The sequence below is a fragment of the Drosophila subpulchrella genome, chromosome 2L (assembly GCF_014743375.2).
Source record: "Drosophila subpulchrella strain 33 F10 #4 breed RU33 chromosome 2L, RU_Dsub_v1.1 Primary Assembly, whole genome shotgun sequence".
Taxonomy (NCBI): Eukaryota; Metazoa; Arthropoda; class Insecta; order Diptera; family Drosophilidae; genus Drosophila; species Drosophila subpulchrella.
The window spans coordinates 13,656,977-13,684,733 of NC_050610.1; the positions used below are offsets into that span (position 1 = coordinate 13,656,977).

Sequence of the window (27,757 nt, forward strand, 5' to 3'; positions counted from 1 at the left end):
TTTCGTTTCGTTTACGTAAAAGGAACTAAGCATCAGAGATGAGCAGATTGAAAAGCTTTTTGTAATCATATATTTGTTCTTTTTGAAAGAATATCACTTTTATAAGTCATTTGAAAAATACATATATCTCAGGAAATTGAATAATTTTGAGAAAACCCTATGATGTAAAAATTTCATAAAAATATATGAATGAAGAGGGTTTTATGAATGAGAATAGATCAAATTAAACTAACTTAGGGTTGTTCCTATCAATATATAACCTTTAAAAAAATGGAAAAGGCACCAACCTATTGATTTACATTTTAAATACTTTAATTTTAAGTTTTATTCTAATCAAAGTTTACCCATGGTTATATAGGATTTCATTCTTCCGGTAAAGTGATTAACTTTCTACGGTCACTGCGTCATCACTGATACCCACGACCAGCTGATCCGATCGGACCCACTTAGCACAGATTATTGTCGTAGCCGAAAACCCGCTTTCAGTGTCTTACGTTGCGGCAGAGGACAAAGGTTTCACCCGCCCACCAGCGTCACCCAAAGCCATCAAGATGACCTTTCTGGAGTTTCTACTGCTCCTGCTGGTACTCTACTACGTTGTCTACGTGCTCCTTTGGATCCTGCTCGACTGCAATGTGGCGCTGTGGTACAAATCCCGCTTCGGAGTCTCCTTGACGTCGATGCGCGGGCAGGTGGTTTGGATAACAGGTGCCTCGAGCGGAATTGGAAGGGCATTGGCTCTCAGTTTGGCCAAACATGGAGTGAAATTGGTGCTAAGTGCCCGGAGGATTGAGCAACTGGAGCAGGTTCAGGAGGAATGCCTGGCTGCAGCCCGAGGATTGCTGGCCACCAAGGATGTGCTGGTCATACAAATGGATATGCTCGATATGGATGACCATAAAACACATCTCAACACGGTGCTCAATCACTTTCACCGGCTGGATGTCCTTGTCAACAATGCGGGCCGATCCCAGCGAGCCAGTTGGACCGAAGTCGAGATTGAGGTGGATCGGGAGCTCTTCGAACTGGATGTCTTTTCCGTGGTTCATCTCAGCCGCCTGGTGGTTCGCTACTTCGTGGAGCAGAATGGCGGTAGAGGTCACATTGCTGCCACCTCCAGCATCGCCGGCTTCAGTCCGGTGCCATTTTCACCCACCTATTGTGCTGCCAAGCACGCTCTGAATGCCTATTTGCTCTCCCTGAAGGTGGAAATGCGTAAGCTGGATGTGTCCCTCTTTGCACCTGGACCCATTGCCACCGATTTCCTGCAGGAGGCCTTCACCGGCGAGCAGGGCGGTAAAGTGGGTCTCAGTACGGCCAATCAAAAACGGATGACAGCCCAGAGATGTGGTGATCTCTTCGCCGTTGCCCTGGCCAATAAGATGGACCTCACCTGGTGTGGTCTTTTCCCAGTCAATATGTTGGCCTACTGCGCCCGCAATCCCACATTGAGCAAGATTCTGGCTCAGTTCATGACCGAGAAGACGCTGAACAAGATTCGCGAGGGCAAACTGTGAGAATATCAGTCGTGCGCCACGCCCTTGCCCTCTCCCTCCTTTTAACGGCTCTCAGTCAACTTTTATACTATTGTACAATGTTTAACAATATAAACAAGAAAGAACGCTATAGTCGAGTGCCTCGTCTATCAGATACCCGTTACTCAGCTAAAGGGACCAAAGGGAAATGGAAATAAGCAAGCAGCAAAGCAAGACTGAAATGCGCCACCTACCGGCGGTAGACAGATTTAAGCGTTATGGGCGTTAGGGTGGGCGTGGCAAATTTTTTTTTGGTCAATCGATAGGTATTGACGAGACCGATACAGTTCAGTTAAAATTTTGTATCTAGCATGAAAATTGTGGGCGCCACAGGCTTGGGCGGTTTGTGGGCGTTAGAGTGGGCGTGGCATATTCGCGTATCAAAATTGCGCTGCGTACAAAGCTACTGAATCTAAATCTGAAATCCTGATTCTATATCTTTGATAGTTTCCGAGATATCCACGTTCATATTTACGATTTTTTGAAGTTTGGGGGCGGCTTGTGGGCGATAAAGTGGGCGTGGCAAACTTTTTTTTAAGTCAATCGATAGGTATTGATGAGAACAATACATTTCAGTTAAAATTTTTATTCTAGCATCAAAACTGTAGGAGCAACAGTTTTGGGCGGTTTGTGGGCGTAAAAGTGGGCGTGGCACTCTACTGAAACAAACTTGCGCTGCGTAAGAAGCTCAGGAATCTGCACGCCAAATCTCAATAGCCTAGCTCTCATAGTTTCCAAGATCTCAGCGTTCATCCGGACAGACAGACGGACAGACGGACAGACGGACAGACGGACAGACGGACAGACGGACAGACGGACAGACGGACATGGCTAGATCGACTCGGCTAGTGATCCTGATCAAGAATATATATACTTTATGGGGTCGGAAACGCTTCCTTCTGCCTGTTACATACTTTCCGACGAATCTAGTATACCCTTTTACTCTACGAGTAACGGGTATAAAAATGTATAAATATGTACACGAGATTAAGTAAATTGTGTGTTTAAATTGCGATAATCTTGATAGACACAGTGGGAGCAAAGCATTTTCTTCGATGCAGTTGGAGAGCGAGGGAAATAATATGAAAGCCAACAAAGAAATCTGTCTTTAATACACACTTTTATGAATAATTCCAAATGGTTAAACACCATTTAAAGTTATTAAGAAGCTATTAACTACGAAAATGCCGTTTTGAAAACTGGTTAAGCTGTAGCAAATTTTCTGCAATTAAAGAATTCCAAATTTTAAATATACCAAGCTAACTTGTTTTAACAATTACCCTCTAATTATATTCTAATTTTTTTTTATCAGACTGCAGTTTACTTTTCATTATCATATATTTATTTACTCGTTAAACCAAATTTAATCTAATCTTTTTTCAACGCCGCCTTGACATGAGCGGGTATCTTGACGCGTTTTCGTTTCGCCTTGGTTATTGTGGTCTGCTCGACTCCTTTGAGCTGTGGTTTTTCCCTTTCCTTTTTACTCTTCTTGCAGGATAGTGGATTGGGGTTCTTGGGTCCTTTGTGCTTCTTGGGTTTGATCTCATTTTCAGCTGGCTTTAGGCCCTGCTTCTCCTTCATATAGTCGATTTTCTCGACCTGTTTGCCCAGCATCAAGTTTTTGGCACGTCGTTGTACCCACTTTTTGGAGGCTTTGGATGGGGCTTCCAAAACGGGGGTGGCTTTGTGTAGATACAGTAGACAACGTCCGGGAATCTTGCGAAGACTCTCTTGCAGCAGACGATCCTGCGAGGCTACGACGTAGCGATTGTCTTTGGTCTGAAATGGATTATAATAAATTATAATGGAAATTAAACTTTTAAAGCTAGCGATTTTTTAGACATTGAAACAATTTAAATAAATAGTATTCCCTTTTTTAGTTAGTTGTTATATGATTATGGTTAATTAGAATATTTAATTTTTAACTTATTATTTAACTAGGTACTTAAATCCCTTCCTTCTTGACATATATATATTTATATTGAAGCAGCATTTTAAAAAGAAACCTAATTTATTTGCGGTTATATTACTTTAGATAATAGTCCCTTTGAGGTAAAGCATTATTTTCTGTTCCAATAATTTACCATAGATTTTATGCATTCGGCGGCAGCCACTGGTTTTCCCTCGTGTCCGCATTTGTGGACATGGAATCGCTTGACGATCGAAGTGGCTCCGGTGAGAGGAGCTCCCAAGGATTCTGCCTCCAGGATAACGCACTGTGTGGTCAGCAGTTTGACACCGCACTGAAAGTACTTTTTAATCTGCTCATCTATGCCAATTTTTTGCTAAAAATTAAAAAGTCAATTTAGACAATCAACAAGTTTTGTTATGGTAAAACCCACCTGCAGAGCTGCCTGGCAAAAGGTGGCATCAATGAGCACTTGGTAGGGTTCCCGGTAATCGAAATTTGTGGCGAAAAACACCAGGGTTTTATGGGACTTCTTAAATCTCGATATTTTCATGATATTTTAAAATATTTAATGTGTTTCCATATAAACAAAAACAGCGTGCAAATGCCAGTGTTGAAAACGTCGAAACTCAGCTGTTTTGAATTAACAGCTTGTGTGCGCCTAACAGCTCTGTTATGACTAACAGCGTGCTGTAGTGTAAATTCAAAATATTTAACATTTGGCGCCATTTCGGAAAACAAGCTGAGAATGCATTTGCAACCCTCTTGAAACCATTTCACCCCTTCTCTCTTTTTCCAAAGCTATAAGCGTTTTGTTTTCATTTCCTTTCGCATAGTTAGTTGTTTTCCCACTGCAGTTGCACGCGCATCAAATAGCGCTCAAGTAAAATTGCTTTTTAATGTCTTTTTCTATACTTAAAAGTGACATTTGATACTGAAAGTGTAAAAGTTAATGTGTAAATCAGTAAATCAAAGGTTTCCAGTTAATGTAAATAACTAGTTAAAGGACCTTTGAACTCTGTGATGCGTAATTTAACAATATAACCAGCGTTTCAAAAGAATGTATTGCGGCGTATATATCAACAATAGTGCCGCTTACAATTCCCATATTTTGGTTTTCTTTTGTCTATTTTTGTTTACGGCGCATATAAAGTTTTTCGACCCCCTCTAACCCTCCATTGGTTTTCAGCCTTTTTACCGACTCACCCTCGATTGTTTTTCCTCTTTGGTCATTTTCTTCTTGTTTTTCCTTAATCTGCTCAATTGGCATTCAATTGATGGATGTTTTTTCAGCTAATCATGCTGAGGGTCTCGAGGGTCTCTGTTTTTTTAGCCTACACATGGAATTTAAAAGAAAATTAAACAAAAGTAAAGTCTTTAATCTTTTAATCATAATAAAATTTCATATAATATAAAAAGTGATAACTAATCTACTTTATAGCTATCTTTCATAATATTTGAAATTGATTATATGATTTGCATATTGCTATGAATCATATTTATTTTTTCTCTGGTTTTTTTTCCGTGCACGATAAAGAATATTGGTCAAGTTTGCCTATAATGGCATGTCGATAAAGCCACCAGTTGCAGCAGCTGTGTGATCCAGTATTGTTTTTCCTTGCTTTTCCAGCAATAATCTCTGAAGGTTGGGCCATTGACAGCTGTCATCGATTGAAGGTTGAATTGTGGGTGCAACCACCTTCGTGATCTGGGACTCTTTGGATGGTTCATCATCTTCACTTTACAGTTTGTTCTTGCAGTTTATTCAACTTTCTGGTTGTAAAATATAATGAAATTACCAAAAGCATACTGCAATTCATATGCTAATCGATTTCTTACTCATATTCCTTTCAGAACACACCTTCTGCTATAGGAAAATTTGCGTTTATTATGAAGTTCAGTCATGTCTCGCATTCTCATATATTGATCGCTCCTCTCATATTTTTTGGAAGTCTTCTTTCCCTGTTTCCGGCGATTTTTTCGGTAGTTCCCATATTGTTTTATTCGATTTGATTGGAAAGAAAGTGACGCATACTAATAATTCTCGGAGGGGGAGGTGATGGAAGGTGAATAGGTGGTTGTGGAACTCGCATTGTGTTGGGGTAAATATAGATAAATAGTAAAGTTCGACGTAATTTGGTTTGGGGAAGCACCTAAACAGAAATTGATTTGTCGTGATAAACTTAGCTGGACATTATAATTGGACTTATTAATAAAACAAAATCTAGTTAAAGTGGTTAATGTTTTAACTATTGTAGGGATATAAGAAAAAAATGAAACATAAATACTTATACGAAGGTACATTTTTTTGTAATAACTGGTGAGGTATATATTTAAAGCCTTTAAGCTCGCATTTCATTTTCTATGATATAATGTAGGTATCATAAAACTATATCATTTTTTGTTAAATAACATTTGATCCCCCAAAGTCAGTTAAACCTTTAAGTTAATCTTTTTGGCCATTATCGCAGTGTAATCCACGGATCGTTAAATTCTGATCCCGTAAACTTTTAAGGCACCCATCTCCAGACAATGAACTATATAACATCAGCTCATACATATACATATATAATTCATTCAACTATGGTCTACCATCGTCACGATCGCCGTAAAATCCGCAATCCCAACGAGATAGGAGCAGACCAAAATTTCAATTAGCCTCCTGCATAACTAACTTATTCATTCATTGATCCATTCACATATCATCTAACGTCACGCCAATCTGGATCCCCTGCCCCCCAATTTTTTGCAGTTTATGAATGTCAATCAGGCTTAAAGACCGAAAGCCAGACTTTTTCTCCGATGCCGATTCCGATCCCTTACCCCTTTGGTCCGTCAGAACCCTAATTAATTGCCAAATGGTGTTTGCTGTGCATTTGGAACGTAAGCCGATTTGGTTTTGGCTGTATCTCTTCATATACGATATACCAATATATATATATAAATATTTATGCCTTTCATTAGCAAAACATATCGTGTGCCAAGTGGACTTTTAATAATGAGATTTTATTTTCTTACAATTCAGACGGGCATAAGGAAAGACTTCTCATGTTCATTTGTTTATTATTGTTTGCTTCTCGCAATTTCCGATTAAATTTCGAATTTCACTATCAGCTTGGAATTTTTTTCAAGCTAAAAAAAATGTCGCCCTAAGTATTTCCGAGAGTGCAAAAAAGTGATCTGATCTTGAACCAAGGTTAAACCCTTGTCTAACATTTTTTAACGGAGGGGCACGTTTCAGCAACATGTCCACTCGGAGGGCTATTTGTTTTTATATAAATATGAATTATAAGCTTCTGTATATATTTCTTCGAGTAGACCCAAAAGTTTTTGCGGCAAATAGGACACGCGATGTCTAATCAGTTCACTGGACATATAACGCGATTCATCATAATCACCATCGTCATCATCTTCAACGTGATCTGCTGCTTGCGTAGTTTGAAACTGTCAACAATCAGCAATTTGTTTTTAAGCTTATTCAGTTTTTTCACATTTTAATAGCTGAGAGTAGTGTCTCGCAATTTAGAGAAAGGTGAAGCAAGTAATTTATTCAGAAATGCTTACCGAAAACCATATTACTATGTTTAAAGTTCAGATATGTGGGTTAAGAAAAATAAAACTAACTCATTAATTTGATATGAGTGCATGCGAAACTTGAAATATGTCTGGGAATTTGGCTTTTCCTTAATGAGTTGTTTATAAACAATCTAAAACCTAAAAATGTTTACGAATTGGTGATGCCTAGGGTTTTAAACAACTTTTATATACCCATCAAAATTGTACATTTTTGTTTCAAATACAAAACCTAAAAATATTTTAAAAAGCCTTTATACAAAAAAATTAACTCTCACAGATAAGCAATTTTTTATGGCACTAATTTCATTTTATAAATGGAAAGCCATTAACACAATGAATAACACATTTATATTAAAAACATCTAAATAAGAATCATTGACAAAAAAAATGTTAACTGATAACGTTGTAATCAGTCAGCCGGAAATAAATTTAATTGCTACAAAAATGTCAAACTTTTGAAACGGTGTCTATTTATAGTTAGACCCCGAGATATATCCCAATCTGACTCAATAAAATCTTTAGCTCATCCACTCAAAACCCACACCACCAGGGAAAATAACGTGACGTTGTCTGGCGACTAGCGAACTATGAATTACAAATTTAAATTAAACATCGAGCTCACCCATTCGTGTGCCAAGGAAATCCACATATAGTGCAGATATGTACATAAATCATCATTTGAAGTTTATTAGATGGGCATTGGGTAATAGTACACCTGAATTCTCAGCTGGCTCAAAGTTCGTGGGAAGTGCAGCAGATGTTTTGGCCATAGTTGGTAGCCTAATCACTAGATGCGCAAACAACATTCTATAAACAGCATTATCAACGGATATTGTCGGTAACAAAAGCCCACATAATTGGGGACTGATAAGCTGGGCAAATAACTGCGTTACCAGATTGCTATCTCTTTTTTTTATCTCCTGGAAATTAATTACTCTATATGTCTAGTTATGTGGGGAAAACTGCGCCATTTATCCGAGTTATGGATAGCAATTTCTAGCCAAGTTCGCGAACCCAGCTAAATCACCCTAATTTGTGGCTATAACAGCCTACGGTTTAAAAAGGGCCTGACCATTGCTAAGTTTTATATACTTTTTCCGCTTACACTACTACTACGCTTACACTACTACAAGTTAACAATTACAGTCTCTGAATGCTCATTCGACCCATTTAAGAAATATTCCTTTACTTAATTGCCAACTGGGGGTATTTATAGAACAACAATGTATTTGCAAAAATTAGCGATGACTAAAGATTTTAAGGTAGGGCCTAGGGCCATATAGAAGTTTGATCTTTGGCTGGATCTCGCCATAATCTATTGAAATTAAAGGTTGTTTTGAGTTTAGTATAAAGGGATTGTTCAAACGTGACTGATGAGGGAATGAAATGGGCTTAGGTGGAACCAACGCATTTATTATTCCAATCAATACTTAAAGGTGAGGTCAATGCAACTTGATTGAATACAAAATCACAAAGGAAAATTTTACATTTTAATCCTAAAAAGCTATACAAAAGTAGTACTTATAAAAAAGTAGTACTTATTTCCACGAAGTATAGATAAGAGACCAAGATGAAAACTACTTCAATCAAATAGATCATAAAATACTTAAGAAATCTAAAAAAAAAATAATTGCCACTAATTCTCGTCAATCACAAGATATTTTTAATAAATACCCACAATTAAAACATTCTCAATACATATTTTATTGATTATAATAATTGAGCCAAAGCTAGTTAAAATGTTTAAAGCAAGCTTTATCTCATAGATTAAGAGTGACCCATTTAAAAACTTGTTGAATTAGCCCTGCAACTAATTTAGCAAGCAATTAACTCGGCTAATCTGGGCCCAATTAAGAATTTCCAGCTCGGTCTTCTCCCGTAAGTCACACAAACTGGGTTCAAGGCAAGCCCTGAACAAACCTATAATTAAAAAAGTCAGTACTGAATATTGATTATACTTGGTCAATTTATAATTGATAATAAAAGGTGCAACTTTCCAACTTGTCGGCCAGCAAAATCCGAATAAAATCAATCCGATCAAACAATACCAAAAACCCCAACAAAACCGCAAATTTCCACATTTTTTTTAAAGCCCACACATAAATCAATACAAGCCGCAAAATGATTCACAGTAAAAGAAAAATTGAGGCGAATAAAAAATGCAGGCAACGTCATAGGAAAAACTTGACTTTGACTTGTGCAAACCACGCAACGATCGTTAGGCGAAAAAACCAGAAAGAAATCGGGAGATTTGCCCAAGAGAGTGGTCGTACCCAGTACGTAGTGCCTAACGGGACCGTTATGGAGGTCAGGACTGGTATTCTTATTACAATGCACTACCATCAAACATATGCAAACAATATGTGGGCGGTAGCATATTAAGACTTTTTGACACCCTATCAATATTTCATAGATGTACCTACATTTCAAACAGTTAAAAATTTAAGTTTTAATTTTGTTTGGTTAATAATGTTAGCTCTTTTAAAAAGTCTGGTGCTCCTTAAATATTAGAATAGTATACGTTGAAACTCAAGAGATTTAGGAGGAAATATCTTATAAATTACTGATCCTTAAGGAATAAAGTTAGTAACTGGAATCCGTACGTTTTAACAACACCCATAGAATATGACATAATATTATCAAAGGTATTTAAGAATCCTAACTGATAGAACTATTTTTTTTTTGATGCAAGTACCACATACCCCTTATCTGTGTGCATTACTGGGTACTAGAGTTGGGAGTAAATAATGCCGCAACGTAAGGCACAACGTAACCGACCGGCAAGAGAATGGAGCAGCTGAGTCGGGTTCGGAATGGGGGTCTTATAAAAGCGTCGTGGAGAGCGCTCCGCTGTTTAGTTGATCGCGAACGAGCGATGCGATCGGCAGCGCACCCCAAACATTATTTATATAGCGAGTGTCGGGAAAAATCGAGACATACAGAAAATCGAAGCACATTATGTATAGCACACGCAATTGAAATTAATTCACGCGTCGCTGCCCATCTGCATAAGTTCAATGGAAGCGGAGGCAAAAGCCGGAGCAAAAGCAAAGCCCACAAGACCGAGAAGAAATGTGTGAAGAAAGTGCAACAAAATCAAATTAAGAAATCAACAGAAAAAAAAGTGCGCCTAACAACAATAAAACAATTATCTCGTGTTCGTACATTTGTTAACCAAAGGTTAATTAAGGAGACTGCAATTATTTCGAGTTGCAGTTACGTTAAAAATACGAAAAACATTGCCTTTGTGATTATGTGTTTTCATTCATAAACTTTTGTTCTGTGTCAATTTTTACGTCGTCTTGGGCAGAATCCAAAATATTTGTACACCATAACCGAGAACAAGAAATTAAAATCCGAAAAAAGAACAGCTGAAGAACTTGCAGTCAACAGGTTCGTTAACACCGCAAAGTTACCTTTTGACCCATTAAATGAGGAAAGAAAGAAAGTTCTTGGAAGAGTCGAGTGCAGGAGCGGGTTGAGTCACCAGCAGAATTGTGTAGACAAAGAACAGAAGAATACTAAAAGACAATTGGGCACTGAGAAAAAATAAGGCAAGATATAGATGAAAACTAGAACTAGAATAAAAGCGAAATATTTCTGTAGCCTTTTTAAAAAATTTGAAATTAACACACACATTTTAACTTTTGAAAGAATCGTTTTCGAATTTTACTTTCATAACTTATAATTTATAGTCAATTCCAAATAATTTAAAACTCTTTCAACAGAAACAAAAAATTCTAATTTTATTGTATTGTGACGTGAAATAAATTAACTGTTTGACTTTTGTAAGTGTGCACTTTGTGTTTTTTAAAGTTTTCAGAGCTCATTTAATGTTTTCCGCAATGCTAATTATCAAAACAGATTTCTAAGATTTTAGTTGGAATAATGAGGGCGCTCTTGAGGTTAAATATTCGTAGTGCTCACCTTACTTTGTCATTTGATAGGAATACAAAGGTATTTAAAGGACTGAAAAAGTTTAAACTTACACAATTTCACAAGAAGTTTTTTGCTAATTAGAAAGTAAACATTTCTCCAGTGTAACAGCTGCACAATTTGGCTTGCCTTTCTTGGGAGAAAAGATTTCCGTTCGAACTCTATCTTTCTCTATTCGATTGCCTTCTCTATCGACGCGAACAGAACTTGAAAATGGAAAATGTAGGCCATCGCCATCGCATGAGAATCGACTCCGATCGGCAGGTTTTCTTTATCGTGCGACCCACTCCCACTCGCTTATGCGATTCGACTTCAAACAGCATTTCTAGTTGCATCACTCGTGCTTGCTCTGCCTAACTTATTCATGAATTGTGCATTGAATTTTAAGTTGTGGCAGTCAGCGAATCGGGAATTGTGTTATGCAAATCTATTCACTTCTATTTCCAATCTGCAATGTGTTTCTAATTTGTTTGGCTAACAGTTGAGGTGATTATTTATCTCGTGAAAATCGCATTTTAAACTTTTATTTCGCTAATCTGTTTTTTCCCATCTTTAAGTTCCCATTCAATCATCTTAATTTTGTTCAATTTGCTCATTACGTGAGTAAAACAATATAAAAAAAAATAAATAAATGAAAGCAAATGGGCAACTAATGCACTCGAAAAGTTATAAACAAACCGAATATAGCGGTCATTGGCTGGCCGACAGTCGAATCGAGAAAAAAACAGAAGCTCGAAAAGGCAAAGACAAATATTGGAAATCAAAACAAACTTATTATTATGCCGGCTACTGCGACGTACAGAGAACTCATTCTTGTGCATATATGTTTGAGATAAACCCTGATCCATTAACATTATTTAGCTGGCCACGTGCTGGCCTTGGCGATGTCACTTTTCTTTATCGCAAGGCGAATAGTGAAATAGTGGTTCCAGGGGTCGTATACGTAATGTGCGGCTTAGTTTTTCCTTTTTTTTTATCGTGGCTTTGCAGTAACCAAACCAAAACGATCAATTGCCTCATTCTATTGTAGTTCTCTTAGACTTTTTTTTGCCTTTTTTCTGTTCTACTGAAGTTGTTCATGATCTCTCAGTTTCGTGACTTTAATTGAAATGGCGAGCGTTTTTTCGATTTTGTTCGAGTTTTATGTATTTGCATGTCGAGCCAGCGCTAAAAGTAACAATTTGCATTGACTGAGTTATGAACAGACGACCGACAGAATGCCCAAAGGTCCCAGCGACCTTTGTGACGAGAGCTTTCCAAAATTAAATGAATAACCGGACCCTCATAGTTTCGTTTCGGTGCTTCTGAAATACTTATAAGCTGTGTCACGATCTTTGGGTATTAAAGTGCATACACAATTAATTTTTGAGTCATCAAAGTACAAATAAACTGAAATTAAACTGGGGAAACATAAGTTTTACCATAAGTACATTACTAAAAATCAGTTAAAAACCTTTTAAAGTCAGTTGGGACTCATGACTAAACAAAAAAGTTGATTCATTTAGTGTAGATAATTTTATAATTAAATGTAAAAAAAAACTAAAAAATATTATTTAGAACAATGTATTCTATAGTAATTGAACCTATATGAAAAGAAAACTAGATCTTTACAGTCATCCATAATCAGCATTACATACTTTTAACCCCCCAAAATGGCCCTTATTTAATATGCAAAGACATGTCCAGTCCCAAAATGTATAAATACATATATAATTATGTCATTCGCCCAACATCGTAAATTGGCCGACCATATGCTGAACTCAATTATGTGTGCCACAGTCGCTCAATCAATGAAAATTGTCACCTCAATGAAAATGCACTCGAAATGCACTCAAGATAGAACCAGTTGAACTTCTATGTTGAACCAAGATCAGATCGCACCTCTAGACTTAATCCGTTTTAGATTTTTTGGCTAATTAAAGACTGCAAAATGTCTTGGAAATGATTTTGCACTTTTTTTTATGCCGTTCTTTTAATAAAACTGGTTTCTTTTGGTTTCGATTGTGTTTGGTTTGTCATTCAGTTAACAAGCCAGACACAAACTCCTTACATGAAAGTCAATATCAGTTGACTACTCGAAACTTGTTGGACAAATATAAACAAAAAATCTATGTGCAGACAACATGTCTAAAAAACGAGCCGCCCAAAGCTATTGGAAAAACGTTTTTGAAGTTTGACCGTATAGACAGAACTTTGTAGAGCTAATTTGCATAGCCTAGATACTAGTTCTTTGAAGGTTTTAAAGACTTTTCTCGAAAGTTTACATGTTTTAAAATCATTTTCCAATAGTTATAGAGCTTCTAGTATCCAAACAACATTCTAGGCGATTTCTTCCAGTTTATTTGTTTGCATAACTAATTAGCAAACCCTAAATCGGGTAGAAAAATACTGACCTAAGTCAAGGGTACATAAAATTAGCAAACATTAGCTAACTAGGGAATAATCAACTATAAATTAATTCTAATTCAATCAAAGCGAAAACATCAATATTTGCTATTGACACCGTTTTTTCTCTAAATGAAATTCAAACGTAAGTTTTAGTTTTGTTCCTTCTTTGGCGATCTATTTTCGCATAGTGTCGAGTCATCGAATCAAAGAGGAGAAACTTTATAAAGATGACAAGCAAAAGTTATAGGGGTTTGGTTTTTGGAACCCAATTGATAAATATTCCAGATAGATGTAATCATGCATAAATCAAAGTTTAATGGACCCTATGCGGATTTCATAGGGAATAACGGATCTTCAGACTTCTCAGAGTCAACGAAAAACTGTATATCCATCAGTTTGACAGAGATCACTTATCCCGTCTCTCACCCATGTTTTATAAGTGCTTTTTACATTACAATAACTTTCATTGTTCGAGGCAGGCTTAAACAAAAGCCCGTAGAACAAAACAGAATAAGTGTATAATATGTAAAAAATATTTAATGACGCATCTGCCAAGTTTTGCGATATGCAACTGCATATACATTTGCACTACGACTATAAAGTGTCTTGCTAAATTGCGAAAAAAAGTGTAAACGCCCCCAAAAAAATGAATTTGCTTGCAACAAATAATTTTTTGTTAGTCAAATATCAACAATAAATGAAGTTAACGCCCCAGCGAGCAAACAGGTCGTTAATTCTAGAGCTGCTATTATAATTCTATACTTGCGGGGAATACTGTTGAGAGGCCCTTAATTATGAACGTGAAATATGATTACAGATATATGAAATAATTAGGGGGGAAATTTTAAATTACATCTATGCGATATTAGAGCATTAATAAGTGATTTTTTTTTTTAATTTGCAAACATTACTAACTCACCAATTAATAATATTGGAAATGACTAGCCTCCGACTCAGATGACTCTTACCAATTTATGGATTTTAATTAAACCAGTCTGGCTTGATAAGATTTATCTTTCTTGGTTTCTCAACTTATATTTGATTTTTTTTTATTTCAGAGCTATCCCCTGACCAGACATATTAAGAAATCCCTGCAAATATGACACTCTTGCCAGATATCAAGGCTTCAGATGCCGCCTGTTGTGTGGGTGGGGCAAATAGTGATGCCAGCAGCAGTTCTGGTGGCAGCCACAAAGGAAATCACCACGAAAGTGGTTGCCTGGGCATCAATTGTTGCACCACCGCAGCCAGTTCGGAGTTGTCCATCGATGACACCTCATCGAACTCGTCAAGGGGTTCCTCTAACTTGGCCACCAAGGTGACCAATGACCTGAATGGATTCCAGAAGCCAAACTATCATCAGGCAGTGGCCCATGCCAATTTCGATCACTGCGATCCCGTGGATATTGAGTTCTCCGATGTGAGATACACAGTGAAGAAGTTCTCGTTTCCGGAAAGGAAATTCGGTAGGTTGAAACTATAATAAACTAATAAATATAATATATTTCCTAATATTTCTTTATATTTTTGCAGTCACCAAGGAAATCCTCCATGGTCTCAATGGCAGTTTTCGCTCTGGCGAACTCACAGCAATTATGGGGCCCTCGGGAGCTGGCAAAAGTACGCTTTTAAATGTCATGTCCGGTTTTTGGTGAGTCTCTTCCACATACTTGAACTTGAAAAATCAATTTTCCTCAGACACCTTTCGTATGTATTTAATTTATGGTTATATCGCTGAATATGCAATCTGGTTCCATGCCATTTAATTACACATTGGACATCGGTTATGCATATAAAGTGCAGACGTCGCAATCGTTCAATCAATCAACACATTGTTCAAGTGTCGGCAAGCCAAACAGCTGCACTTGGTTTACTATGTAATTAAATTTGTATATAGTAGGGTTAAAGATTGAAGGGATTTATGTGGGTCTCGCATGTAGAATTTCACCAAATTTTATTGTCTCTGTGATGGGACAGTCTAAATTTAGTTTGACTTGTACAATACAGATAAGAATGTTTTGGGGATTAATAACAATTGTTGCTAGGAAATATTGTTTTGTCATTTTAATAATTCAATTTCAAAAACATTGCAAGTGATAATTGTATTTCACTTTTAATATATGATTCACAATCGCATGATTTATTGGACGAATAGAAGCAAGTGATATGGTTACTGGCATCCCATCCCGGACGTAGACATAATACTTCCTCCCGCAGTTCAAGCTCACATCCATTGCATAATTAGGACTTCAGACCGGGGCTGGAAGTATTCCCTGAATCACCAACCCGCGAATTGACGTATCTTAAAGGAAATCGCTGTATAATCGCAGCACTTTTTTTGATGGCCAACTGACAGTTATTACAGCATTTTTTTGTAAATAAACATTTATAGTACCTTATATATGCGATGCACGTGGAGGGGCGAAATCTTATAAATCTTGCTTGCGAGACAAAACTTGCAAATTGCTACTTCTGTATAATTATCATGATTAGAATAATGGATGGGATGTGGTGGTAAAATGTATGCCCCATGCGGTACACGAGTTTTCATTGCTACACGTTATCGGTCAGTAAACTATGAACTTGAAAGAGGCGTATTTTATATACGCTATATGTATAGTTCGGTTCACTTCCCCGATCCAGACGCATGTGGAGATGTTTTTTTTTTATTTTTCATGTTGAACTCGTGTACATTATTATAATTATTTTAATAGCTTTGCTTGCAGATAATCTTTTGATTATTCTTCGACACATTTTCACTCTTTATTCGTTTTGTTTTTTACTCGTTTTTTCTTTAGTTCCACTGGAGTGTCGGGGAATATACGGGTAAATGGAAAGCCAATGGCTCCCAGCTCGGAAAGATTCCGCCAAATGCTGTGCTACATCCATCAGGATGATCTTCTGCGTCCACAGTTAATGGTCGGAGAGATAATGCTGCTCGCGGCTCATTTGAAACTCGGCTTCAAGGTCACAAAAGCCTATAAACTGGATCTGGTAAGAAATTTTATTCAAATTTAAAAAAAAACTATAAAACATAACAGGGTTAAAAAAGCAACTTAAAATTATAAACTATTTTAATTATAGAACATAAACAAAGTTTTTATAAAACTAAATAAAATAAGCTGCTTGTTTATTAAACGCGAATTTGTCAGCGAGTCTTATCTAAAGTATTTCTCTATCTATATCTCCAGATCAAACACATCTTATCGCTGTTGGGTCTGGACCATCGCTACAATGTGCCCACAGGGAAGCTTTCGGGTGGACAGAAGAAGCGACTCGCAATCGCTCTGGAGCTGATAAGTAATCCTCCCGTACTATATCTGGACGAGCCGACGACGTGAGTGACACTATATAAACACACTTATGTAATTAGAGTAGCCATGATAATGATCGTCATCATCACAATGATGATGAGAAAACTTTGCCTAGCGGAAATGTAGCGAAAAATATTTTAAAAAAATCCACGTCTGACCCACAAGTCAAGTTTGTCCCCGTCTATACGGCTTTAGGGCTTATCAATTGTCTATATAGTCCGCTTATTAGTTTAGATCTGTCTTATAAGCAAAAAGCGGTTTAATCTTTAAATGTTTGTAAGGGAATGTGTCTCGTTATTGATTATTATTTAAATTATCTTAACGATAATCCAATATTTAATTAAATTGTTCATTTGCTTGGAAACGTATTTAATAGGAATATATTATAGTACAAGAATATTGAGTTAAATCGATTTTGTGCGGCAATTAGAGGCTTGTTGTATTCAGCTTACATCGTCGGCCAAGATTAAATATCTCTTTTCATCCAGAATGACTAAGTAAAACCCTTTGTATGTAAAGCCGATTCACAAGTCTCAAATGAACCCAATGACTTGATTTTTCAGACAAAGGAAATGAGCAGTTCAAAAGTTATAAAAATAAATATAATAATAATAACTGGGTTTTACTTACATACATAGTTCTATATTGTATTCTGTTCTTACCCTTTGTTAAATAGGTAGATGCACTTTGAAGCTCGTGAACAAATTGCGAAGTTCAATTTAAAGATACGTATATACTTTAGGCAGTCAATAACACTTAAATAAACTCGTTTTTTGATATTGTTCAATAAATTGTTCACTGCAAGTCGATCAAATCTGGGTAATGCCGCTTGAATTGCATCGGCTAATGGATTTTGGGTACAAACTCGTTTGTCACTTTCATTTAATTTCATTTCAAGTTCAAGACCCTCTCTATACTACAATTAAAGTTTCAGATTGCCCAATTTTTTAATGTTCTTTTTCGTCTTTCACTTTTTTTTTTGCACATTGTTTAATGGGGGGTTTTTTGTTTCTGGACTTTCCAAAGGTTAGCTTGGCAGCAATAAAACTAAGATGAGAGTCACTTTAAAGGTTTAATTCATTTTTTGCTTGTTCTTCTTGCCTTTTTCTTGGTGTTTTAGGGGTTTGGATAGCTCATCGTGCAGTTCGTGTGTGGCACTGCTAAAGAAACTGGCGTCACAGGGTCACACGATAGTATGCACGATCCATCAGCCCAGTGCCCTGATCTTCGAGATGTTCGATAAGCTATATACCGTGGTGGATGGCCACTGTATGTACCAGGGTCCGGTGAGGGAACTGGTTCCATTCCTGGCCGATCAGCAACTCGACTGCCCGAGTTATCACAATCCAGCCGATTATCGTAAGTGTGAATTTCTACAACTTTCATATGCTGTTCTATATTCTATATCTGAATTTTTACTCATATGAATTTCAGTACTGGAAGTGGCCGTGGGCGAGCATCAACGTGACCTGAATGAACTAATCCATGCGGCCAATAAAAAGTATTACGAGGATGTCGATCGCTATCGCTATATGAGCAGTGCCGATATGTCACGCCTCGTGGCATCAATTAAAGGTAAGTTCTCTTCTGTTGCTATGCCATAGAGATATTATAGTTCAAGATTGCTACTGCTTGACAATTCAAAAGTTTGAATGAAGTTTTATGGGAATATTTTTATAGACAAATGTTCGATAAGATCTTAAAGTACCTGAATTTTGACAGGGTCCATTAAAGTTTTGGTTGTTAAAGTTTGGGTCTTTTATTTTTTTGCACTTCTCTTTCAACTTTTTTACTTATGTTGTTTAAAATGTGTTAAAACAAAAGGGTAAATAATAACAACATATTTTTTTTTAGCAAAATGTAAACTCAAACTCTGTTATTTGGGAGAAAGCAGTCCAGAAATTTCCCCCTATTAGACCTGTCTATTGCTATTATGTACTTTCTCTAATCTCCGCTCCCGCTGTTCCCTGAAATTGCAGACAACATTGACGGTAGGTCGCTGGGAAAATCCAGTCGTGAGCTGCCGACAGTTGCGCTGGCGCAATTCTCCAGCTTCGATTATGTGAAAGCATCGCCGCAGGAATTGGCTCTGGAGGAGATCAAGGCACTTAGTGGTCCCACAGAGGTTGTGGACCCAGATCATCTGGAGAAAAGTCTGCAGCAACAGCCGCCAGCTGTCAATGCCAAAGAGCTTGCCAAGCCCCCGAGTGCCATCAGATCGGCCTCGTTCCTCATGCAGTATCTACTCCTGATGCAGCGCATCTTGATCTGTGCCAAACGAAATTACGTGAGTATACGAAAAAAATTAAAACTAAAAAATACAGTCAACTAGCCTTGTCACGCACAAGACTATTATAATTTATTTGATACTGATAGAAGGAAAAATGTTAGCTAAAATGTAAATATGAACATTTTAGGTACTAACAAAACGTATATTATTTAAGAAAGTTAAAGTAATGGATGCAATTCCAATTTCCTAAGGTTAAAGCTTGTGTTAAGACCAATAATTTTATTTATTTCGAAATACTAAGATACACCCTATAAAGGCTTGACTGTAATAATTTGAATACATTAAGTAGGTAACAATTAGTTTTTTTAAAGCCGGTTTAGGGCAGTGGCGTTAAACGTTGATGGTCTGTCAAGTTGATTTGGTAATTGGTGCGACGTCCTCGAAAAAAGTGAATCCAGTTACTGCCGATCTCGTTTTCTGCGTAATTCTTAATGGCTAATCTCTTAAATAACCGCTTTTTATTTTTTGTTTAATTTTTTGCATGTGAGTAATTACGTTTCAGTTGCACATTACCATTTTGTGGCTGTACATTAAGTACTATAACTTTTTCGGGGAAGGTTGGCCACTTTTGCCACGCTTTCGGATTTTGCTAAAAAAAATATCAAAAGAAAATGGGACTTATGCATGCTTTTAATGGCATAATGATATAAGATCATGCATGAGGTAGATAATAGGGCACTTGCTGAATTTTCAAATGGGAATGGATGAAGGTTTCCGAATGCTTGTGCTTAAGCATATAATCATTATAAACCCAGTTTTGTGTAGGGCATTATGTAATATTTTTAATTGTGAATAGTGTTATAAGTATTTAAATGCTTCTTCTAGTTTCTCCGAACAGTGTAATACATTTTTCACAACTGAATACAATTTTCCCGAGTCAATTACTAGGTGAATAAGGTAATATTTCATTTGATGTGTTATTTTGTATTTAACACGTTTTTCAGCTCGTTCCAAATATTTATTTGCCTCTTCGCACTACCAGAAAATAAATGACTCAGGGCAAAGCCTTACATATTTACCATAAAGAATAAATAAATAAATTCAGAATCAGAAATGCCACTGAGATTGATGGCTGACGTTTATCATTTGAATGTGCACAATTAGCACTTGGCATATGTTTAAAATGTGAAATTGAACAGTTTGTGTGATGACCAATTAGCAAGTTAAGTCATCATTATGGGACTGCAATTAATATGGATCTGCATATATGTACACTGCACTCGGTCAGTCGGGTATTCGAATATTAGAGTTTGGGTATGAACTTATTAGCACCTCATTGTGTCGATATTGACTTGGCAGTGTCACAGAAACTGGCCAACCGGCGAGACCGAGAATCTCAGACCCACTCGAGCGGATCGTAACTCAAAAAGTAATGCCACCACACAGCCTTCACATAGATTTTGGTTTTAGAGTGTTCTAATGACCAACATCCACTGCACGATCATGTGTTTGTCTATTGCTTGGCCAATGGCACAACCGCGGTCAAGTTACTAGCCATAAAGTATTGGAGCCTTGGAATAGCATATTGATTTTATAGCGCAATTTTCTATCATCATAACATATTTATTACACAATATTTTTTTAAATTACATAAAAAATGATTATCTATCAATTTAAACTTGTTTTTATTAAGCAAAGTATGATATATTTTAATGTGATGTAATAGGTCAGTGAATTCGAAGATCTAACTTAGGACGCTCTTGCTCAACACCTAGTTACCTTACTATTTTAAATGGGATTTGTCAGTTTACCTACAAGACAAACATTCCCTATTCCTTGGGAAACCTGGCCTAAAAGTATTATTTAAAGTGAAACTTTTAATATTTGCTAACTATAAAAAGTCTTTGCCAATCTTAGGCACAATATTTGCAAATATTAAAAAAATATGTTTTTAACGGTTAAAATATCTTTCAGTTTTATGGTATTGTGTGATATTTTTGACACCTAACCTATGGCCCAAGTCAACATAAATTTTTAACTAAGATTAATAGGGGGAAGTCATATTACTTGATTCCAAAATTTATCAAATGTGCTGCACCTGTGTGTCATATATCTTAATGCCTCGTATCTCTTTCAGTTTCTTCTGCTGGCCCGCATCTTTTCGCACATTTTCATTGGAGTCGTCTTTGGCTATCTGTACATGAACGTGGGCAACAATGCCCAGAGTGTGCTGGGAAATTACGTGTATCTCTATGGTTCCACGCTGCTCTTGGTCTACACCGGCAAAATGGCTGTGGTCTTGACATGTAAGTAGCTGCCTGGGTACTCGAATCCCCAAGATACTCGTACTTCCCCTTCCCTCCCGATGCAATTTTGCAAGTGGTTCTCAAGTATTTTCGAGTACCTCTATCTCTGTCTTTTATACATAAAACTCAATTCGTGTATAGAAAAATTATGCAAAAATTTGTCGCCAAATTTGGTCAAAAGGCTGCAGCTGCTTTTGTGCAATACCTATTTATTTTGGCAACTAAGCTTTGTCTTTAGCTTGCCGCATTCTAACCTGCCAACTGTTTTACTTTATCTATTTATTTATTTTTCTCGGAATGCGGGTTAGCCAATAATTTTGTTGGCATTTGCACAAAAGTTTTGTGGCTATTAGTTGGCAAAAAAGGAAACAAGATTATAAGTTTAGGTAGTAAATCATTAGCTGGGATTAGTCTTAGGAATTAAACTTTGCGATTTGCCCAACTTTTAACAAGATTTTAGGGTTAATAAACTTTGGAAAGGGGTTGAGATCTTATCTTTGTCGTATATTATGTACACAAAAAATTGTTCTCTTAAAATATATATCCATTCGAGTCAAAAACGTTTCCGAATGGAGCTACTTGAACCTTTTTTTAAGGTGAGTCAGAAAGCACTTTGCCTCTAGTAAAGTTAATTTATCTCAAAAACATTAAGTTACATACGCTACCTTTCCATAAAGATTTACTTAATCAAACAAAATAATTAAGAACATTAACCTCCGAGGCAAGGCCAGATTTGATCGACGATAAAAGATCTTAGTCGAACCACTTTGTCATTTATAATTTTCATGTAAATTACCAAAAACTGGGATCCTTAAACCCCCTAAATAATTATAAAATACAAGAGATTCGAACAAGACCCACATGTCTGCGATTATTGTATAATAAAACCGGTTGGCGAGCGATTCTCGAGTCTTTTTACAATAAATTACTGCAGACAGGAGACATTCGAGGAGCTGGGGGAGTTGATCTTTACCGGTTTCGGTTTACTGACCTGACCTACATATGTATAATGCCCTCACCTTCGTGCGCACACTTCATCGTATCGAATTTAATCGCAATCGCGTTTATCAATTAATTTTATTCGCAGTTCCGCTGGAAATTGACATGCTGACACGGGAGCACTTCAATCGCTGGTACAAACTGGGCCCCTACTTCCTCTCGCTGATCTCCTTCGAAATACCCTTCCAGGTAAGCCTTACAATTATTCAAAACTAACTAAGCCGTGTCCGATCATTAATCATCATTTAAAGCTAAGCTTTCATAGGTGGCAGTGGTTTAATGGATTGCCATTGGGTCATTAAGGCAAATTAACGACGTGAAATCGCTGATGCTCGAGCTTGCGTTTCATTTGCGTGCGAGAATCGCGTAAGCTTGACGGCTACGAACTACCTGTAATTTTGAAGCGATTGTTCCAGTATTCTGGCATAAGCCATATAGAGAGAAATTTTTTAAATTTTAACACAAAGAATTTCTTTTGTTTGCCTTAATGTTTTTTTTTACCATTGAAATGGTGATATGAAAGGCAAATATTTCTTTGTAAATTGCTTCGACCGAAATTACTCACACAATGGTAATTAAGGTTGCTTTAAAAGATTTGAACAAATGAGCAATAAGATCATCTTACGTTGGTTCAACAAATTCTAGATAAGAAAGTCACAACCACATAACCGGTTTTTTCTAACCTATCTATCAAGTGTCATTAATTAACAGCCATATCAATACAATTAATAATCATATTAATTATCATAAATAGTAAATGATATCAACATCAAACCTAATATAAATGATTAGTTTAGCTTTGTGAATCTGAACTATCTCACTAACTTTCTAATATATTTATATATTTTTATTACAGAGTCTCTGTACCGCCATGTACATCATCATAAGCGTCCATCTCACCGGCAATGATGTCGTGGATTCATTCCGGATCTATTACTTTATGCTGCTAGGCATAATGGCCTCATTGAGTGCTCAGGCCTGGGGCTTTTTCGTGGGAGCCACGCTGCCAACTAAGGTGGGTTTTACACGACTTAACCACAAATCAAATCAATAATGATTGATCTTTCTACATTAGCTTGCCGTTTTTCTGGGACCCATTCTGGCGGTGATGTTCTCCGTTTTTGGATTCTGCACACGCTATATTGACATCACTCCCCTTTTCCGATGGATGTGGCACTTGAGCTATTTCCGCGCTGGATTCCACGGGGCGTTGAATGCCATCTATGGGATGGATCGACCTTTCCTGGAGTGTCCGGACACTGCGATGTACTGTCATTTCCGCAGCCCGAAGGTTTTCCTCAAGTACATGATGATATCGGACGTGCACATGTCCGATTGTCTAATCCTCATGGGAACCGTGATAGGAGTCATGCACGTGCTGACCATCATAACACTGTGGCACAAGCTCAACAGACGATAGGATACCGCGATATCCTGCTCTTAAGGCTTAGCCCCAGTTTTAATCCTATGTACATAGTCGGGTGTCTTTCCATCTCTCCTTGTTTTAAGTTCGAAACTGAATTTACAAATTTTCCCTCTTGTGTTTTTATAATTGATCGACCCATTCGAAGATGTTAACAACTAGCTTAGGTATTTATTTAAATATTTTCTGAAACATAATATGCAAGAAGGCTTTAGGGTAGCTTACTTCAGGTTAAGTGCTGATATACCAAAAAAAAATATGGAAAATCAACCGACACACAACTTCTATTTCCCAGTTTTCATCTTGCCCTGTAAACTTCATCAACTGAGCTGGATTTTCCACGAGAAATTCCATCTATGCCAAATCCTAAATATTCATTTACGTCCATAAGGTCAGCAACAAAGATACATTTGTGATCAACATTTTGTTTTGTCTCTTTAGTGCTTAGTTTTAATTTTATTCCTAAGTTCGATGTATTTGTATGTGGCGAATTACGTTTAGTTTTTATAGCAAATGTTTTAGATTTTTTGATTTCGTAATAAAATGTTTGGTAAATTTGATCATTTATGTTTAATTTTTTGATTTGGTGGCTTACAAATTGAATTAAGAAATTTCGGATTGACTTCTTTTAAATGATCGCAGAAGTTCCTAAGAAAAGTACTAGTTCCTGAGATGAATCAAAATGTACCAGCAAGTTTATAGATAAAGTATTAAAATATTTAAAATTCTGGCATTCGTGTTATTACTTAAAATATAATTAAAGTCTCTACTTCTTACTGGCTAACAAATCAATTTTATTAGTTTCAAAATGCGGATGCCATACAAAATAAGTTAAATACATTGATGATGGGGACGATGGCTTAGAACTTCTAAGTTAGAAGCATCGATCATTTATATGCTTAAAGCTAAACACGTATATTATATAAAAAATATATATTGGAATCCATTAGATATTGCACTTAAGACCGATTCTCTACATAGTCGACATACGTGCATACCGTATGATCTGATCGTGATTCAAAGGACTGTCGGTGGACAACTGCACCCTTTGCCATTGCCTGGTTTCGTTGGATTTCCGGATGGCCTCCACCACAGCCTGGACATAGAGGCCGTCTTCAAAGGTGGCGGCTGTGGAAACGGGAGCTTTAACCCAGGAGGACTCTTTGCTGCCGAAGGCTTCTTTCAGAGCGCCCACCATCTTGCAGAGTCCCTTGATATAGGGTCGCGGTAACAATGAGTTATTGGTGGCAAAGTGCAAGTCCTGGACGTCCACGTACACAGCTTCTTCTTTGGGTTGGCCCTCCTTGAGGACAAACAGATCGCCGCCACGCACCACCAGATGACCTTTACTGCCATAGATGAGCACCTCCTGGGAGAAGGCTTTTGCAGGCACTGTGTGACTATGGAGAGCCACCGTCACCAGAGTTCCGCTGGCCAGTTCCATTTGAAAGTTACAGAAATCCGGTGCCGTGATCTGTCGTATGCCATTGATGGCCGGCGTAGTCTTGGTATAGGAACGCAGGACTCCATGGACCCGGATGGCTTGCTGTTGCAGCAGGAAGGTGACCAAGTCCACTACGGACCCTACGAGATTCAAGGCACCACCGCCCATTTGGGCATCGCACATCCAGTTGTATTTCTCGGGGAAGAGAGTTCCCATCTGAACGCGCACATCCATGAGGACCACGTCACCGATGGAGCCAATCAGCTCCTCCTGCAGGCAGCGACGCATGTGGGTGAAGGCGGGCAGGAACCTCAGGGGATGATTGACCAGGGAGATCAAAGTGGGATAATACTGTGACGCCCGCACCATTTTGAGGGCATCCTGCTGGTGCAGACCCGCTGGTTTGTCGCACACCACATGCTTTCCGATTCCCAGGGCCTTCACCGAGATCTCGGCATGGAGAAAGGGCTGGCAAACGATGAAGACCAGGTCCACATCCTTTCGCAGCAGGACGTCGTCGATTACGTTCGTATGGAACTGAACATTTTGCGTGGCCGCCGTTTCCTTGGCCTCTTTCAGGGTCCTGCCCCAGATGGCCCGCACCTCGAATCCCTTTTCCCGCAGCAGGGGAACCAGGACATTGGCAATCTCTCCAGTACCGAACACTCCAACGCCCGGCAGCATCGCTTAAAATTGGACAAAACTCCAAGAATTTAAGCGAAAATCAATGTTGTTTATTTTATCTGGCGGACCAGGGCTGCCACATCGATCAAACTGTGGGCGTTAACAGCTGACTAGAGGTGGTAGTATCGTAGCGACATATCGATATGCGATATATGTTCCCATGTTTATTTTTAAGCTTTCTTTAAAAATATTTATAATTTAAAACAAGTCAACATTCCCATGTTATTTAGACATAAAATGTAAGAAATAAATAATTATAATTATTTATTTATACTTATTTATATAAAGCTAAGTTAAGATAAAAATCTATAAGCTAGCTAAAGGATTTGCCCACTAACAAATATGGCCTTTAGCTCGAAAATATATAAATAATATCATTTTTTTCGGAAATACTTTGATTTGGATTAATATTTATTCTTATTTGCATTATTTTACCCGTTGCAGCTTGAAATAATTCTGTCTTATCATAGCAATCGCAACCAACTTTCAAATCAAGCCAGACCTATCTAAATTCTGTTTCGAAATAAACTCAAACGCCATATCCAATGATTTCGATTGCCCACTGGCTAACCTCCTTTTCAGCCGGAGTTTTGGCCTCTGCGCAGGTAATTCGTTTTTTAAAGACTGCCAATGAAGAGGAGTTACCTGCCAGGATCTCTAGCCAGCTGGAAACTGCAGCAATCGAAGGATTGGCCACGGATGAACCGAAAATCTTGGGGTCGGAACAGATCAGCAGTGTCCTGCAGCACATATTGAGCAGTGAGCAGAACTCAAGTCACGTTTACTTAGATGCCAAGCACAATCGCAGTGCCAAAAAGGATGGGTACGCTTTGGGCTCTGAGTCCCTGAATCAAATGCTGGAGGACATTATGACCCCCGCAGGAAATGAAAACCACAAGACCTTGTCCATGGAGCCAGCCGTTGAAGTTTAGGATTTCCATATACCTCTTTAAATTTAAGTGTTTTTGTTTCTTTCATTGATTTTCAAGAAATCAGATAATATAATACGAAAAACCACGTTTTAATTAAGTTGAAAATGTACTTACCCATAATCTAGTAAGAGATCAATAATTCTTATGTAAGCCGACATTTAAAGACCTGACTGCTGTCCACTCAATTAACTAAGCCAGATTCCGTTGGGTTCCATTTGGAGTGCGGTCTATATCAGTTAACCAGGCTCCCCATGTCCTTTGCCCTATTCCCCCTTTTCGACCCTTTGAGCCATGTGTGGTATTGCAGCTGTCAAAGCAGCCGGCATGCGGAAAATGATTCTGCAGCTTATTACAAGCTGGCAACTGCGAGTGCAAACGCTCAGTGGAGTGAAGGACTTACTGACGACTGGGCTTATGGCACACTAAAAAAAATATAACCAGTTCTACTCATTTCTTATTATCCTGAAGAATTCGCGTTTTGATTTTTTTTGAGTTTCAAGGAGTTTTGAATAGCAGATTTCAAAATTCTGATCAAGGGGATTATAATTTCACTCAAATATTATGTTAGTATGAACTTGGCATAATATTTCAGATCGATTTGAACTCCTAGTGTACACCAACACCACTCATTTGTGTGGGCTGTTGTGTGTTTGTGTTTGTGCGGGCGAAGGATGTGGGCGGACATAATGCAAGCATTGGCAAGCCATGGCAAACAAATGTCACAGTCGACGCATTGCCCTGTCATATGGTAACCCAATTAGTGTAATTTGGTTTAAGGCAGCTGCCGCCTGTCTGCTACTTCCCCACACTCTAGCTGTATGTATCCCCTACTCCTGGGCTTTAATTAAACCGCAAAGTGCACAGCAGCAGCTGGCAAGCAATCAACTTTAAAACAAACCCAGCGGCTCGAGCAAACAGCTAATGAATGTTGCTGTTTGTGACCTCAAGGTATAAGATATTGCCACTAAGTTATGGGGCCATCAAAGGTGCAATTCCCTTAAAAGGGAGGAGAAGTCAACCAAGGCGATGGGCCAAGTATTGAGACGGCTATAGAGCTAGTTATAATATTAAATGGAAC

The 27,757-nt window shown here is 37.7% G+C and overlaps 5 protein-coding genes across 8 annotated transcripts; 3 read left to right on the top strand and 2 right to left on the bottom strand.

The window, feature by feature from the left end:
• The first annotated feature begins 469 nt into the window (after positions 1-469).
• Positions 470-1,614, top strand: LOC119548175 (dehydrogenase/reductase SDR family member 7). The gene has a single exon (XM_037855288.1). The coding sequence runs from the start codon at positions 552-554 to the stop codon at positions 1,515-1,517; it is 966 nt and encodes a 321-aa protein (XP_037711216.1). The 5' UTR covers positions 470-551; the 3' UTR covers positions 1,518-1,614.
• A 1,252-nt stretch (positions 1,615-2,866) lies between these two features.
• LOC119548176 (rRNA-processing protein UTP23 homolog) lies at positions 2,867-4,049 on the bottom strand. The gene is made up of 3 exons (XM_037855290.1): positions 3,881-4,049; positions 3,623-3,823; positions 2,867-3,317 (listed from the first exon to the last, which is right to left on the bottom strand). Exons 1-3 carry the CDS (start codon positions 3,998-4,000, stop codon positions 2,904-2,906), a joined length of 735 nt encoding a protein of 244 aa, XP_037711218.1. The 5' UTR covers positions 4,001-4,049; the 3' UTR covers positions 2,867-2,903.
• Positions 4,050-4,297: 248 nt separating this feature from the next.
• Positions 4,298-24,186, top strand: LOC119548888 (ATP-binding cassette sub-family G member 1). Of its 4 annotated transcripts, none has more exons than XM_037856541.1 (12): positions 4,298-4,330; positions 14,406-14,813; positions 14,881-14,998; positions 16,146-16,341; positions 16,539-16,684; positions 17,782-18,020; positions 18,096-18,236; positions 18,641-18,948; positions 21,029-21,197; positions 22,285-22,385; positions 23,053-23,211; positions 23,272-23,616. In XM_037856541.1, the coding sequence occupies exons 2-12, from the start codon at positions 14,447-14,449 to the stop codon at positions 23,614-23,616; spliced, it is 2,289 nt and encodes a 762-aa protein (XP_037712469.1). In that variant the 5' UTR covers positions 4,298-4,330; positions 14,406-14,446. The 4 variants fall into 4 exon arrangements, with proteins under 4 accessions (XP_037712469.1, XP_037712468.1, XP_037712467.1 ...); XM_037856540.1 differs by having other exon boundaries at positions 4,315-4,435; XM_037856539.1 differs by lacking the exon at positions 4,298-4,330 and adding an exon at positions 9,887-10,416.
• Positions 24,187-24,389: 203 nt separating this feature from the next.
• Positions 24,390-25,837, bottom strand: LOC119548889 (glucose-fructose oxidoreductase domain-containing protein 1). The gene has a single exon (XM_037856544.1). It carries the CDS (start codon positions 25,745-25,747, stop codon positions 24,593-24,595), a length of 1,155 nt encoding a protein of 384 aa, XP_037712472.1. The 5' UTR covers positions 25,748-25,837; the 3' UTR covers positions 24,390-24,592.
• Positions 25,838-26,233: 396 nt separating this feature from the next.
• Positions 26,234-26,772, top strand: LOC119548030. Its single transcript, XM_037855104.1, has one exon. It carries the CDS (start codon positions 26,293-26,295, stop codon positions 26,677-26,679), a length of 387 nt encoding a protein of 128 aa, XP_037711032.1. The 5' UTR covers positions 26,234-26,292; the 3' UTR covers positions 26,680-26,772.
• The last annotated feature ends 985 nt before the right edge of the window (positions 26,773-27,757 follow it).

Coding starts and splice junctions, on each gene's coding strand:
- LOC119548175 (XM_037855288.1), top strand. CDS start 552: ATGACCTTTCTGGAGTTTCTACTGCTCCTGCTGGTACTCTACTACGTT.
- LOC119548176 (XM_037855290.1), bottom strand. CDS start 4,000: ATGAAAATATCGAGATTTAAGAAGTCCCATAAAACCCTGGTGTTTTTC. Junction 3,824..3,880: donor TTTGCCAGGCAGCTCTGCAG/GTGGGTTTTACC, acceptor TTTAATTTTTAG/CAAAAAATTGGCATAGATGA. Junction 3,318..3,622: donor CCGAATGCATAAAATCTATG/GTAAATTATTGG, acceptor AATCCATTTCAG/ACCAAAGACAATCGCTACGT.
- LOC119548888 (XM_037856541.1), top strand. CDS start 14,447: ATGACACTCTTGCCAGATATCAAGGCTTCAGATGCCGCCTGTTGTGTG. Junction 18,021..18,095: donor TCACAATCCAGCCGATTATC/GTAAGTGTGAAT, acceptor TATGAATTTCAG/TACTGGAAGTGGCCGTGGGC. Junction 22,386..23,052: donor CCTTCGAAATACCCTTCCAG/GTAAGCCTTACA, acceptor TTTTTATTACAG/AGTCTCTGTACCGCCATGTA.
- LOC119548889 (XM_037856544.1), bottom strand. CDS start 25,747: ATGCTGCCGGGCGTTGGAGTGTTCGGTACTGGAGAGATTGCCAATGTC.
- LOC119548030 (XM_037855104.1), top strand. CDS start 26,293: ATGATTTCGATTGCCCACTGGCTAACCTCCTTTTCAGCCGGAGTTTTG.